Consider the following 17,131-nt stretch of genomic DNA (forward strand, 5'->3'; position numbering starts at 1 on the left):
TGTCATAGGTTATTATCACAAATGATGTTTCAGCATGTCTTTCAATCATTTATGTCACTTTAGACATCTTAAGTAATTTGCTTATCGCTTCTTGAGTATCGCAAATGGCACAAAATGTCGTACGCCATCAATAAAGCCAAGATCAGACTATAAACGCACCAGACAATGCATTAAAACACAAACTCATTCATTACAATTCACACCCAACAGCTTGGATGCAACATCAGCAACCTGTATTGGCAAATGCACATAAATACAGTATATCCTAATGCACTGTAAAAGAAGCTGTTCTGCATTCCTTCTACCCCAAATATGCATCTATATAGGCAATAAAGACCAGACTTTGCACAATTACTGTCTATTACCTGTCAAACCAAACTTTCCTCAAATTCTTTATGGCACCGAACTGACATTTTACATCTATAATTAGTCATTTAACATTTTCCTGAGCCTCCACATGTGTGACAAAGGCATTTCAACACCTATTCGGGCTAAGAGCGCTTTTCAAACACTAATTAATTTAAAAATCGAGCAGCTGTCAGCAGCCAACCAAGGTCAACATATTCATGGTTTCTTGGAAATGACTGCTTCACTGAGCTGCACAGGATGATGGGTACAAATCAAATCTTCAAATCCCCATTACAAGGAGCTCATCAAGCCAAAGAACCTACTTTTGATAGGTTCATAGGTTTGTTTTCGAAAACAGTTATTTTTCTTGTTGACGTAGAGTTGCTGCACATTTGCACTTTCACCTGTGTTTGTTAAGCTAAGATTTCAAAACACAATTAACAAACTGCAGCATCAAAACTCCCACTGAAAGTGTATTCAATCTGCTTTGCCTTTCGTTTTATATGTACATCAGCTCTTCTAGGTATCTTTGATGTGATCTCAGACATGTCCTTGCATTGCCACCTTATCTCTCTGCCGAGTCCCTTGGCAACCCATCCTCATGTCCATCTAGTCAAGGATAGATTACAGTAATTGTTTTCCGCCCTGGATGTCAGATTATTAGCTGAACCAAAGTCACGAGTGGATCCTGTGCACCATTTCTTATCGGAAAGGAAATAGTGATACCATCATATTTCCCTGCCATAAAACTGACCTTCACCTTCTTACCGTCAGGCATGTGAGGGCATCATTACATAACATCTCAGTTATGGCAATATCAGCAATGCAGGTTTAGCATCTGATTAGTATGTCCTTGTAAATCTTAGTTAAACGCAAATTACAGTTCCTTGATTCGCTTGATTATGATTTTCATTTAAGGGGTTACTTCACCGCTGGCAAAATAAGCTTTGAATTAAACTTGGCGGCCAATAGCTTGTTTGCAATCACGTGATTCTGATGACGCGCGAAATTCAGACGGAGGGCAGGAAGTGAAAATTAGAATGGACGAGATGGAGGAAAGTCCTTAATGTACTGGTTTAGACACCATTACATGAGAGGTATAAACAGAAAATCAAAACATATGTTGGACATGATCCTTACGTTATAAAGAGGAGTGATTTTTCAACTGAATTGAAAGTTTTTCCCTTAAGTATGAGACTTCCCATTATCCGACTCCGCTCCCCCCGGCCGCAGACACTGGATTACAAGCTGCTTTTTCTTGTGTTTTTCAGTCAATTTCTTGCATTTTACCCCCGATGAACAACAACTTTTGGTACACGATAAAAGCTCCTTGTGGTTTCTCGGTTTGATCGATTTGAGCAACAATAAAAGATGCAAAACATAGGCATTTCATAGTGCTTCTCTTTGTAGAAAATCACTTCCTGCCCTCCATCAGCATTTCGTGCCACCCTGTGACGTCATGTGCAAACAACCTATAGACCTTATGTAGCCCCGCCTCTTTTCAGAGCTACGCTCAGTGTGTTCTGTTTGTATTTCCACAGCATGAAGGTAAGATCTTACAGATGTATGAATGAACCGCTCATTTTAAAATCTTCCCGGTCAACTGACATTTGTTATGACATCCATTTCAAACATTAAAATGCTCATGATAACTTTCGTTAACTCTACAATAAGTAAATCCTAGGGGTGTGACGAGATCTTGTGCCACGAGATCTCGCGATATTAAAATGTGAAGAGATTTCTCACTATACACAGAATATGTGCGATCGCAAATTTGAAAGCGAAAGTAAAACGCGAGCTCCCTGATGCGCGCAAATTAAGAATAGCCTGTAGTCTTAATTCATAGCCTGTAGATATTGTAGTCTCCCAATATCAAACCTATCTTAGGCTGGGCTGTGTAGTTGTAACCACCTCTTAGCTCTGGTCTTTGTCTCTGTCTCTGCACTTTGAATATTGAGAGAATACTTTGAGTATGGTTGCACTTATTGTTTTGCACTTATTGTTTTTTATTAATTATACTGTTTTTATTTGTATGATCAATTTGTGGAAAGCGGTTTAGTTAGGAGGTCAAAAGTTGTAGAAGCTTATAAATCATTTATAATAAGGTCTAAAGAGACTCATTTGAAATCATAAAACCTTCTGCAAAACCTTTTACGGTTCTTGTATATTGTTGTCTTTCAATGCATATGATAATTGATACTCAGAAAGTAGAACTGAAATGACATTCATTGATTAGTTAAAACATTTCAAAATGCACCTGCAGACTATTTTTCCAGTCATGAATTTTGAAAAAGACTGTGCAAAAATCTTGTCTCGTCTTGTTATCGTGAATCCAGTCTCGTGTCTCTTTTTGTCTTGTGAGTTAAGTATCTCGTCACACCCCTAGTAAATCCACTTCACCAGCTAATTTCTCTTCGACAGCGATGCCACAGAAATATACAGAGTCACAGCAAAAACAGTATAGTTCAAACACAAAATTCTAAAGATGGCTGTGCGCTTGTTTCTCTGGCACATTTTGCATTATCCAATGGACAACTGTAAACAAATAAACGTGAATTTCGCTATCCAGGTAACACAGAGAAAGAGTAAACGTTCATTTTTATAGACTACCGACATTGTAACAATACAAAGCAGTTTGAAAATCAGCAAAATTACACTTTAAACAACTGTTTCTAATAAAACCATTAAGATAAATGATGAACAGAGGAGAAGTATAATAATTGTTTAGGAATATTGCTGCTTTCTGGCCATTACTTCATCTGAAAGCCTTCCTGAGTGAATTCTGACATAATACTTGGATAAATCTCCTCTGTTGAGACCAAGTGCACTACTCTTGTCTCGAAGTAATGGCAACACTGAGAGCCATTAGAGTTACGGATTTATTTCTCTCCTGGGGATGTTTACCCTTTAAAGACTTATATACCCCTAAGGACTCAGACGCTTACCAAATCTCTGCATTATCAATGTATAGAGGATGACAGACTTTCTTCTGCCATGGGAACACAAGCTGTGGCCAGAGAACAGCCTTATTGACCCCTTCAAGCAGAAAACTCAATCACAATAAGAAGTGTATTTTACAGTTCTGGTATTTACAGTTACTGAAGATGGTCAAGTAAGCGAGAAGAAAACTGTAAATGACCTACAAGGTGAGATAAATACTGCTTATGTTCTTAAATTGAGCAGTTTGATGAGCCACTGTAGCTAAAGGGCAACTTTGGTTATTATTACTGCTTCTGTGAATAATCTATACAAAAAAAAACAAAAAAAACCCTCTGTGTGCCCTTAGGTTGCTTATATATGAGTAAACATTAATAAACACAGCCGACCAGTAAAGAAGATACTAGCACTTTATATGATAACCATATCAAGCATCGCCCAGTCCAAAGAATTATGAAAGATAATCCATGGCTAGGTGTGCATTAAATGATTATGGTATAAATATAAATTATTAATCACTCACCAGTGTTTTTATTTTCCCTCTTTAGAATCATTCATATCATCTGATTTACAGCTATTTTTCTAAATTATTCTGTTTAGAGAGTCTCTTCATGCTTATTTAGCCTGGTTATCAATTAGACCGCAATGTCCTTGTAACCAAAATAACTAGATATAAAATGACTGATTTCAGGACATTTTCTTTCCACTTAGGAGCAACTCTCCCATTTTAGAGCAGAAGTGAAGGGGAAATTCAGCTCTAAAAATACTTATACTGCCATTTATTTGAATGGACTGTTTAGTTGTATCCACTTTATTTTTTCAGTAAATATTTCCTGTGAATGTGCAAGACTTCCGATTCATCAAGTTTAAAGTATGTTTGCAAAGAAAAAAAAAAAAAAATCCTCCAAAAACTCACAATCATCATGAACTGAATTATAAAGTTTAATTACCTACAAAACAGTTTGAATGGAGTCTCCACCTTAAAGGTGCAGAAAGCGAAACACTGATGATATTTGAAATCACCAAAACAAACACGCCCCTACCCAAAAGGATCACACCCCTATCTTTATAGCCACGCCCCCAAATTCATTAACATGCTATGCAACACAGGCACTCATGAGTGGACACGCCCTCTAATTTTGATTGGCTACAAGTGTATTTTGGTGTTCGGCCCGATCCACTTTCAACAGCGTTTCTCAGAATTCGCTTACTGCACATTTACGCCATTAAGATGTTTAATATTCAGTGTTTGAATTTAGTTAATTTTCATCCTTTTGACATTTTTTTTCTTGTTTTAAGAATACATTAAACAACATTTTATGAGGTTTATACTTAAAACAAGAAAATTTAGCGAATAAGGTAAAATAAATAACCTTATTTACTTGGTTACATTCCTGGACAAGTCTCAATGTCTTATGACATTTTGCTTTTATAGTTTTTTTTTTTTTTTTTTTAGCACTTCGATAGTCCACTTTAGACATTCTACTGACTATTAAGTAACTTTGCAAGTAGGCTTACATGTCAACTTATTCTACTAACCCTAACCTAGTTAGATGACTAGAGTTGCTTTAGACATGTATGTCGAAATAAAGTGTATTTTTTTGTTTTTAATTAAAATGATTATTAGAAAAGTGTTTAGTAGAAAACCATAACCATAATATTTGAGGAATATCAACACGCTGCTGTCTTGCATGCACTGTACAGATGGTGATAGGCAGTTTGGCACTGAAATATTCAAGAGGTTCTGGGATTCCACTCTGTTGCCTAAAACTGACACAATGTTTCAACTCCATGTCAAGTTGCTTTTGCCTAAAGCTTAATGTCCAGGCACAGATCCAAAAACACAGGGAAGCCAGAGTTTAAGTCTGAATTCTATATTGTTTTGTATATAGAGATGTTCTGTCAACACCTACCAAGACACTTCGCTACAGTTTATGAAATAATAATAATGTGACATTCTTTGTTTTATCATGTTGTTACACTGATGAGAAGTATCAACAACTTTGATCTCCACATTAGATTAATTTCACATTTTTCTAATTCTTCAATTCAAAGGCCACATTGCTCAAACACACACAGCATTATATGCTTGTTTGACATTTAGAGGACATTTAAACTGCCCAACTTAAGCAGAGCAGGCAGTGTTGTGGAGCATTGTCTTTATTACAGAGTGTTTGCTGGAGTTTCTGTAGCACTAATGGCATTACGTTAAGGAAATTCTTGAGGAATCGTGTCTGACAGAGACCTAGTGGAGTCCAGCCAAATAATTACGCCCCCAGGCGAATTGTGAATCCAGTACGAACATGCTTCCACAATCTTGCTCCCAGTTTAAAAGGACGGAGACAGGAGTGCCCATCAAAGAAGGACATTATTAGATGTGGCATCCACTCCGGGGAAGGCATGACAGAGGACCTGTGGCCACATAAGGATTTCAAGTTCTATTTCTACCTGACCTACTCTGAACAGTGAGCAAAAAGTGTTGCAAAGTGCTCGCTGTGTCATCAAAAAGCTACAAGACTAAGTTTGGTAGAAGAACTCCATTTGCACATTTGCAATTCTTATGGCGTTATGAAAGCTAGCTCCCTTGGCCCTTTGCCAAACTCTTTGCCCTAGTTTACATGATGTATCTTCGATTATTCTTCATTATCATGCTCACCTCTAAATGACTTCGGCTTGAAGGAGAAGTTTGCTTTGCGAATTTGACACCACTACCATCTGTACATGCATACTACTGTGTTTATTTAGTTGCTTTGGGGGTTGAATGATGTCTTTTCTTAACACAATAAGGCATTTCATTCTTGCAAGGTGCACTCGCTTTCTTGACACACAGAAACAAGCTGCTGATCTCTGAGCATCAGCAGCAGGTTGCCAAAAAAATGGCTATGTAGAATTCTGAAACCCTTGTTATTAGCGACACCGGTGGCCATTAAGTGAACTGCAGCCAGCAACTTATTACAAGTGCTTGCACTTGTGCACAAATAACGTGATTCAATGCCCCCATATACTCGCAGAAAAGTTTTTTTTTTTTTTTTTTTTTTGTTCTTTGCTTAGAAGGAATTTGGCGTCTTTCCATTTTTATAAAGTCTGTGTTTATCCTGAATTTTAGGCGAACTACAGACCTCTCGCTCACTCCAATTTTGCTAAGTTACTGTACTCTGACTCATTATTTCATATAATAATTTCATCAGTTTAGCTCATGGTCAGAGCTGTAGTGCCTTACTGAGAATTTGATTAAATCTTATGAATGTGAGACCTTTACTAGCCAGTTTTACTAGCAGGCCTTCCAGCTAGCAGCACCAAGCCTTTTCGGGTGATCCAGAAAACAGCAGCATGTCTGGAATTCAATCAGCTGAAGAAGAGCCGTGTCATACTCTTTCCACTGGTTGCCCGTAGCCGCTCACATCAAATAATCAAGGCTCTGATTCTAGCATAAAGGATTTACATTCCCTCTCATTCCCTGCGGTCAGTGAATCAACAGTGCCTGGTGGAGACATCACAATGCGGTACAAGGTCACTTTCAAAAACTTCAAACTCACGGTCACTTGAAAAGAGGAATCCATTGCAATCTTCGGAAAGCCTTGTGACTAACTAATAGAGATGCACCGATACTAAATTTCTCCACCGATACCGATTATTCAGGATGATATCTGCCAATACCGATACCAATAGTTTGATTGAAATCTCTCTCAACTTAACAACAGAGCCCAAACTATTATATTCAACTGCTATTTATTTTCAGATATAATAATTACACTCAAATAAAAACTGAAATGTTTGCTTACAACTCATTTGCACATATGGTAGCTTTCATAAACACTTGTCTTCATGACAAATTTATTCAAACATACATACAATAAGCTTCTCTCTAGTGTTTTTTTTATAGCTAACTAACAAACTGTGAACATTGATAAAATGTCCTAAGGTAAATGCAACATTAAGTGAAATATTGTTCACAAGCTGTTTTATTGACATCTTTCCACGGATGAAACATTAATTGAGCGATTACATGATACATTTCAGTAAGTTGTACTGTATCTTTCAACATACCTTCTGATGTTCATGCACATTTTTGTGCTGTAACTTTTAGTAAAGAGGAAAAGATGACTCAAATGAATCACGCAACAATTGGTTGATGGCCGATAGTGAAAATAAGCGCTTTTATCGGCCGATATCACCTGCGTATGGATAATGACAGGGAAGAGAAGAGAAGTATTCTCGTTGAGAAGTATTCTCGTTGCTTCATAACATTAAGGTTGAACCACTGCAGTCATGTTGACTGTTTTAACAATGTCTTTAGTACCTTTCTGGACCTTGAAAATGGTGGTTATATTGCTGTCTATGGACGAGTCATATACCTCTCGGATTTCATCAAAAATATCTTAATTTGTGTTCTGAAGATGAACGAAGGTCTTACGGGTGTGGACCAACATGAGGGTGAGTAATTAATTACATAATTTTCATTTTTGGGTGAACTAACCCTTTAAACATTTACTTTATCATTGTACTGTTCTCTTAAAACTATATGCACTATTCTCATTTCTATGTCCCTTTAGATAAAAAAATTAAAAAGTATGCTAAATGAATGAATGTTGTTTCAGAAAACCTTCCCGTCAATAACAGAAACAATTACTACAATAATTTGTGGAGTATCCACCATTTGTAAATTCTGGTGTCAACCGCTTCCAGTTATTTTTAGATGTACAAAACAGCTCGTTATGCTGCAAACTGGTATTTTTCTTATTATATTATTTTAATGTATTGTAGTAATTATAAACACTGATTTGTAGCGCAAATGGTTTTACAGTTTACTGCACTTTGATATTAATCTTCTAGTCATTTACCTATAGCGGCTAATGAATCAGAAGTCATTCACAGAAAATACCTTCAAAATAAGGTGGATAGCTGTAGGGAGTCACATTAAAACTATAATTAAACACGTCATCCATCCTTTTTTTACTGGTTCACTGGCAACAAGCTCCTAGACTGGTCGTCGAGTTTCTCAGATGGAGACCTGGGAAGTCTGTGTATATTGAAGCCAAACAGCCCTGCCAATAGCAGCTTTATTTTCTGCAGATGAGCGTTGCCATCAACTGGCATCTTGAACCAGCAACAGCTGGTTAATGTGAATAAGAGTGGAGAGGGCCGAAATGGAATGGGCTTCCATTCTGATGGCATCTCTTTCAGATGAATCAGTGGCCTAAATTGGATTTTGCCGGGCTGTGTCCTGAAGCGCAGTGCAGATGTTGCTTTTTGAACCCCGTCACTTGCCCTGGCGATGCAGCGAGTACCTGCTATTTCACAGTCAAAAAACATGCCAGCTCAATTCAATGCAGCAAGCTTCTAATCAGCACTCTTGGATCTTGCACAAATCAAACAAATCCAATCCTATAGCCAAACTTCTGCTCACATTTTCAGTTATCCAAGATGATTGCATGTCTATTTAGAGGAAAGGACATAGAAACAGACTGACCTCACAAAAGTCTCTCAAGTCAAGTCAAAGCATTTCACTCTGACCTGGGAAGAGATGCTCATACCAACAGGTCTATTAAACAACTGGCCTATGATGCAATTTAAGTTGTAGCATCATGTAAATGAGTTATTTTTTAACTTAAGACTCAGAAAAATGATCCAAACGATCCAAAAGACTTTAGCATGTATATGAATTTCCATATAAAATCCAATACTTCAGTAAGATAATAGCATAGATATGTAAGGGTTGGCAAACAGTTTCATATTTCACTCCAGACCTCTACAGAACAGCTCGAGCGAATGGTTGTGTAGACACTGGAATCGGGTTTATGGTAAATGTGTGTAAGTAGTTCACAAACACAGTACGCAGCCAAGCACATGAGAAAATTATGGCTATGGATGACCTGTCAAAGCATAAAACTTAAAAGCGGCTCGCTTTTCGCCGTTCTTTCTTTCCACCCCCACCATTTTATTACATTTGAACTTTTATGAGAGAAGCAAAAAGATAGCTACTTTCAAAAAAGACAAAATGTGATTTGTTGTTGAAATATGAGTTAGTTTGGAGAAACGGCACAAAACAAAACAAACCAACGGAAAAAAGGAAAGAGGCATTCAAGCATTGGCAACAAAAACAACACTTTTCTGAGTCTGAATGTTGAAAGTTATTGCAAAAATAGCCGGGTGAGCTGAAGTCAATGACAATCAATACAGTTTTGAAATATATTTCTCATGCTTAACTTAATTAGACATCTGGAACAAAATGATAACTCATATCAAAATGTGTTTAATACTTATTCTTTGATTTGCACCTTTAATGCAACAAAAATACTCAAATCAAAGATAATTAATCATATAATTAATTATCCAGAGAGGACAATCTAATAAGACTTTCACTACAGTGTTCATAGGAGCAAGATGGAAACCATGCATTTGCAATGACAAAGCGAGCAGCTTACCTTGATAATGGGCGCTGAAGCCTTTGTATCGATGGTTGCTGTCAGTAACAAAGTGTAACCTCAGCCAGTTCTTGTTGCTAACAATAGGAGATGGGACATTCATTCCGGATAGCCTGTAAAAACATGAAGGAAAGCTCTTTACATTTGTTACGGAGCGTCTCCCGTTAACAACGACAACAAAAAACATTTATAAGAACGTGGCATCTGTCTAAAGGGGCTGCAAAACTCACGTTTTGTAGATGAACAGGGATAGATAGCACTGTCAAAATGAGTTTAAATGATCTGTCTGTTTAGGCCGTAAAAGTGGATGTTTGGATAGTCAATATTTTATCTTCTGAAGTATAAAACTTTCTGAAAGCTCATAATATACTACCAAGGTCACTGATCTAATACTTTGACATTTTGAGGCATGGCACTGGGGACATTTAACAGAGTACAAGCACCTTAACACTTAGTCCACCATTACTCATGGAGTGCACGCCGGGCCAGATACGGCCAGCACGCTCCCTGGACACTTTTGAGGGGCGGTGCACACATACTGAAAATGTTGACAAGTAAAAAACATTGTTGTGTGTGTGTGTGTGCACGCGTGCAGTGTGTCGTGAATCAGCGTGGAGCTTCAACAGAGGACAGAGGTCATTCTAACCCCAACCCTCCACCCATCAAAATGCTCCATCTTCATCCTACATCTGTCTCACTTTATTGATGACTAACTGGAGATGTCATTAAAGGACATGGCCACATGAATCACACTTTAATGGCCTTCACAGGCTGGAGCGGAGCCATATCATTACTGTTATCTTTCGGTCTCTGTCTCTCTCTCACTTTCCCTCCCTCCCACACACACACACACACACACACACACACACACACACACACACACACACACACACACACACATACACACAAACACTGTATAAGGTTCTTTTGGTTAAACTTATAGGTAAAGTGTGTAATCTCTGCCCGACTTCCGTCACCACACAGAATTGTAAAAATAACGACTGTTTGTAGACAGTTTTTCTGTTCACAGCGCGAGTGTGACAGTTTCCATACAGCAGTTTAACAAACAATACGTTAATATTGGGTAACTTACATTACAGAGACAGCATTTCCAGTTACTTTGTCTGTTTATGGTCTGCCCACAAAAATATTTCCAAACGGAGTCAAACAACCTCGGTGTCTCCAAGCAACACACAGTAATGTTGTTTGTCCCTGAATGAATCAGTGTTTGAATGATTCAATGACTCACTCATAAAGAATTCAACTGCTTCTTTTCTGAGAGAATTAGCTGATTCAATGACAAATTCACTCAGTGAGCACAACATTACTGGCGAAATGATGTAACATGCACATTTTTATTTATTTATTTTTTAACAAAACCAGTTGATCCCATGTTTTTTTTATACTTATGTTGTTAAATAAAGATATCAAAGTATAAATAAATAAAAGCATAAAAAATGCTGAAAAATAAATGTGACCGTGGACCATAAAACCAGTCTTTTTTTTTAAATCATCTGAAAGCTGAATAAATAAGCTTTCCATTGATGTATGGTTTGTTATGATAGCACAATATTTGTTCAAGATACAACTATTTGAATATCTGGAATCTGAGGGTGCAAAAAAAATCAAAATACTGAGAAAATAACCTTTAAAGTTGTCCAAATGAATGTCCAATGCATATCCACTCACAAAAATACATTTTTGATATTTTTATGGTAGGAAATTTACAAAATATCTTAATGGAACATGATGCTTTCTTAATATCCAAATGATTTTTGGCATAAAAGAAAAATCTATCATTTTGACCCATACAATGTATTGTTGGCTATTGCTACAAATATACCCGTGCGACTTATGACTTATGCTTCTGATCAAATCATGTTTGAAATAACATTTCTTCATTACAGCATTTTTTTATTACTTACTATATTCCAAAATATGTGCAAGACATATTTTATTAGCAGCATATATAGCAAAATATTTTATTTTATTAGCACTTCTTCTCATATCCACCTTTTTCCTATACGCCCCATGACGCTTTGCGCGAATTATGGGAGTAACTTCCGTTAAACTGTAAACAATCAGCGAAAGGTTCGCTCTATGAACACAATAAGCATTTTTAAAAAATTAGATGACATTATTCTACTCACAAACATTAAAAGAACATTCAAAAGTGTTAAAGCATCAACAAATTACTAACACAGACCACGAATAACTCCCGATTATTTCCACAGCAATATTATGGACATGTTAAATATCACTGTAGTAATATATGTTGCTTTAATCAAAAATGTGAATTAACTGGAACATTTATAATAATTCAAAGTGATTTCTGTCATTGTGACAGACAATAAATATTATATTTACCTGCTTTAGAAACATTCCAAACACTGCTTATAGGGATTAGAAATGAAAAGGGGAGACAACTACATTTAAAGCATCCGTGTGAAAACAAACCTGGAAAGAGACGTGAGGATTTGGGGAGACAAGTGCATTCCAGAGTATTATTAATGGGATATGTCGGGAGAGCAAGACCACATATGTGCAGTATATGCTGTCCTTTTTCATACTGTTACAGCGAAATACAAAGGAAAAAAAAAGAGAGAAAATAATCAGGAGGAAAAGAGTGCAGCGATTGAAAAGATCTCTTGCCATAGATATTCTTGTCATACCACATCACATTAAAATACCAAGCATTACGTTATTCTCCTGGAGTATGAACATGAGAACATGAAGGAAATTTTACAGGCCATTCAGTCAAATTATTACTATTATTATTAGCACAACCTTATGATTTGAAAATATTTGTTTTAGTCGTTTTAAGTGGAACCTCCCCAAACCGGAAGTGCCACCCATAATCTAAAATGCAGTAAGGAAAAGGTTGATAGGCCTAAAAAAAGACTTAAAATCAGCCAAGGTTTGTGCACTGGGAATTGAGAGTTGACTTCAAAGGTAAGTTAGGGTCAGAGTCCATTTATAGAAATCGATTCCATTAAAGGGCTTAACATGTCCGGGCGTGTCTGTGTCCATTACCTCGATTTCCAAATGACTACATGTTCCAGAAGAGCCTTACGAGATAGCAGAGGGAATTTAATTCATCCTACTGACTTGAATATTTTGATTCAGTACTTCAAAAAAAAAAAAACTCGGTGACACTTTCTGCAAGTTACCTATACGACAGTCGGTGGCGACATTTTATTATACAATTCTTTCTAACGTTCAGCAGATTCGGTTGTCGACCAAAACAGCACAAATTTAAAATATAGATTATACTGGTAAACGATACCTTGACATTTGTACTATAAATCATATTAGTGTAAAATATACTTTGTTTTTGTACTTTAAGTGTTTTTTATAGGCCCGTGGCCTTTAAATACAATATTTAGACATCTCATTTAAAACCTTACATTTGTGGCACAGTCACAGACATCTTTTGCATGGTTTCACATAAACAAAACAAACTATATGAGATTTCACAGAGCTCCAACGGCCTCCCAAAAGGGCCAACTGGTTTTTCTGACATCCTAGTAATGTGTCTTTGAAATATGCATTCAAGATTTACATGAAACTTGCAAGACTATGTTTGTCCCCATTCTTGTCAAGCAGCAGCACAATCACAAAACAACAGTACTTGCACACATAAACCTTTCCTTGTCCATGACTTTACACGTCTCGGTGAGTTTAAATTTAAATCTGAAATGGAGTCCCATAAATTAAACATCTGTTACTATAAAGACCATAAATTAAATACGAGTCAAAACCATTTAGGTTCTTCTGTTTTATGAGCATACTGTAATTTAAGAAATGAAGTACGCCAAATGCCCCTTAAATTTTAAAAGCATAACATTAAAAAGTTTTAGTTTTATCCCCCTTTCTGCCAATAACCTATATACTCACAAAGTAGTCCATGCCAAAATACATTCTCCTCTTGGAGTTTAACACAGCATATGTGCTTTGACTTTAAGGAAAGACACATTGTACTTCTTTTATTCAATCTAAGCATGACAAATACCATTGAAGAGACTCTACAGGCCCACCCGAACATGTGATTCGCTCCATCAAAATGAGTCCTAATGTTACTTTTGATCAAACAAAGTCTGTTTGACTGTAGTGCCTCAGTTCAAACAGAAACTCAGAGTGTGATTGAATCGATAATTTCTTCTGCTTTACTACTACCTGTTGCATGAAAAATATTAATTAATGTAATGTATGTTGAGAGATACAGTATAACTTACTGAATGTTTCATCGTGTATGAACATATTACCTGACATTACATTTACCCATATCGCTAACAAATGGAGGAAATAAATTATTAAATATATATGCACTATATTACTCAACCTACTACTAACAATAATAATACAAAATCCTAGTTATGTATGTCAAAAAATATCTTAAAATTGAAATCTTTAGAGTCCATGTACTACAACAATTATATCATTAGAATGCTTTTAATTTTTTTATTCAGTGCACAAAAAATGCAAAATGTGTTTGAGGGTCAAAATGACTCAAAATGATGGAGCAGGTCACAAAAAAACTTGTTTATACTTGCATCATGCAAATTAATTAAAGAGACAACCCACCCACGCCCTTGCAGGTGAGCCCTCCATTGCTACTTTGAAAGTATTGAAACCTCAGCTAAGTGTCAGATAAAACTTATAGCTGTCATGGGACATAATGCATGTCCCTCGGATGTGTCTTTAGATGACTAAGAAACACAATTTTAGCACCCACCAAAACACATGGCCGAATGTAGTGTTTCAGTGATGCCCTTACAGAAATACAGCTTTGTTCTTTAATGGTAAAGTGAATTTTAGTGCGCCGGCGAATTTACTTTAGCATATTGATGTGATCGTCCCGGCTGCGAGTCGCCCTCCTGAATAGCACATGTTTCCACATTTGTAATTGCCTGACAGTTTAATTAAATAAGTGTGAATTTTGCAGTAACATAATTTGTGTTCGAACCCAAGCAGAACAGCAGAACTCAGATTCCTCCACACCACCTATTCTCCCCCTGAATAAATCTCCATGCAAGCCAATAAACCCTTTCACATGGATAAATGTAATTTAATCAGCATAGCTCATTCCAAGGTGTCTGCTCTGTGTGTGTGTGTGTGTGTGTGGATGTGTGTGCAGATGTTTGTTAAAACACATCAGAAGACAAGGTCAGGAAAAAGAAGGAGAGGTTATCAAACACATGGATGAGCAAAGAGTGGTATGAGCAAATCCTACCATGTGGTTGCGGTTAATCCACATGGAATGGTGAAATGGTTTATAAATAAGAGGACGAGCTGATACGGTGCTGCATTGGAAAGAAATATCGCTCAAAATGTGTACACATATTATTCTATGATAAAGAAAAAAATATTGTTGCAGAACACATTGCTTTTTCAGTCAATAAATAGATAGATCATATTTAGTTATTAAATACTTTGGACCAAACAACAACTGTTGCAATAGTCTATACTGTATTTGATGACAGTTATAACTATGTCAGTTATATTTTCTTTGAAGAATATTAACAATATGCAGGGCTGGAAATGGCTGAGATTTTTTAAATATAAAATCTTCCATAATCTATAATAACATTAAACATATTTCATGTTTCCTCGAAACAATTAATTCTTGATTATCAAGACAGGCACATGAAAGGTCTGCTTGGAGATAATTACCTGTTTTATTTTGGCCAAATTAAAGATATTGTGTAAGAATCTGCATATGTGGTGCATTCTGAATTTAACAGGTCACACAATCCTTTTAAAAACATTTGTCCTCAGGTTAAAGAGAACTGTAGAATGATAAATATGTATGTATGTATGGTAACACTTTATTTTAGGGTCTTTTAACTAGTTGATTATTAGCATGCATATTAATAGAATATTGGCTATTTATTAGTACTTATTAAGCACATATTAATGCCTTATTCTCCATGACCTTATTCTACATTCTTAATCCTACCCAATACCTAAACTTAACAACTAACTTACTAAATATTAATAAGCAGTAAATTAGGAGTTTATTGAGGGAAAAGTCATAGTTAATAGTTTATATGTGTTCCCTATACTAAAGTGTTACCGTATGTATGTATGTACACAGCTCAACTAAGTATTTAATTTCAAATTATCCGACTATCTGCATTTCTCCCATATGAGATTTAAAGTAATAAGCATGGAGACTAAAATTAAGATCTTTGCTAACAAAAATAAGACTTTTTTCTGTTATATCCAGGGCTTGACATGAACTTTTTTCCTCACCAGTCACTGTGGCTAGTGGTTTTTCCAAAGTTACTAGCCACACAGCATTTTCACTGGCCACAATTTTGACATCAATACCATGGGGAAAAACTGCCATTTAGATATTTTTAATATTATATATTAGGCTGCTGTCACTTTAAGACCCGAAGCATGGATCCATTATACTGTTCTTTCTCAACTGTTTAAAACATAACTGACTGTGTTTACGTGAATACTCGCCAAGACCGGCATTTTGACATTATTTTGTGTGTATTTGACTGTTTAAGCGCAATAAGCAGTGAAAAAAGAACTCAATTTAATACTGAGAGGCGGCTTTATGTGGATGTAACTTTGGGTGTGAGAACAAAATCTGTGAAAATGAGTAAAATTATGCGCAATACGCGCAATCCCACACTGAAATTCAAACCCTTACAGCAACAATATTCATCTGGAACAAATGAAGTTTATTATTAGTTAATTATTTCAGACGCCATTTTAAAAGGCCTATACAATTCAAGCCACCAAATTGGCTAGTTGAAGTGACTGTGTTACACACCACTGCTGAAATCCACCGCATTTGGCGGGTGTTAATGTCAAGCCCTGGTTATATGGGATATTTATGATGAATTTAAGACATTTCACTACTTATTAGAGGATCCAGACACCCTGCCAATGCCAGCAGAATGGCAAGAGGAAATGAATAAGTGAGAGAGTTTGAGATGTGTGGGAGTGGACAAGATGTACCAAAAAAACAGGAAAAAGTCAGAAATGAGCAAGATAAAGGTTTAATAAGAGGAGAAAGGGGTAGAGACTGCATTCACAATACACTACAAGGAACTTTCTCTATCTCTGCATTCAGAAAGGTCCTCAATGTGAGATAACTGTCAGTCAATGTACTTTAGACAGGAAGGATAACAGCTATTCTATTCTATTCTATTCTATTCTATTCTATTCTATTCTATTCTATTCTATTGCCTGTGATTTTGTTCAATCTCAGGAAAAAAAAAAAAAAAAAAAAAAACTGACAATGGGTTGATAAAACTTTCAAAAGGTACATATTTGTATCTTATTTACCCCTAAATGGTGCATATTAGTATCTTAAATGTATTTTTGAAAGGGTATCACGCCAGTGACAGCTTTTGTACTTTTTTTGCTTTCAGTGTGGACAGAAATATTGCTTACCCTAG

The 17,131-nt window shown here is 36.2% G+C and overlaps 1 protein-coding gene across 1 annotated transcript in view; it reads right to left on the reverse strand.

Annotated features, from left to right (window-relative positions):
* The window catches only part of csmd3b (CUB and Sushi multiple domains 3b), a 484,809-nt gene that overhangs the window by 243,803 nt on the left and 223,875 nt on the right, over nucleotides 1-17,131 (reverse strand). The window contains 1 exon segment of the mRNA XM_051873165.1: nucleotides 9,711-9,823. Coding sequence (XP_051729125.1) covers nucleotides 9,711-9,823 — 113 coding nt within the window.

The sequence above is a fragment of the Ctenopharyngodon idella genome, chromosome 19, assembly GCF_019924925.1.
Source record: "Ctenopharyngodon idella isolate HZGC_01 chromosome 19, HZGC01, whole genome shotgun sequence".
In the NCBI taxonomy this organism is placed as follows: domain Eukaryota; kingdom Metazoa; phylum Chordata; class Actinopteri; order Cypriniformes; family Xenocyprididae; genus Ctenopharyngodon; species Ctenopharyngodon idella.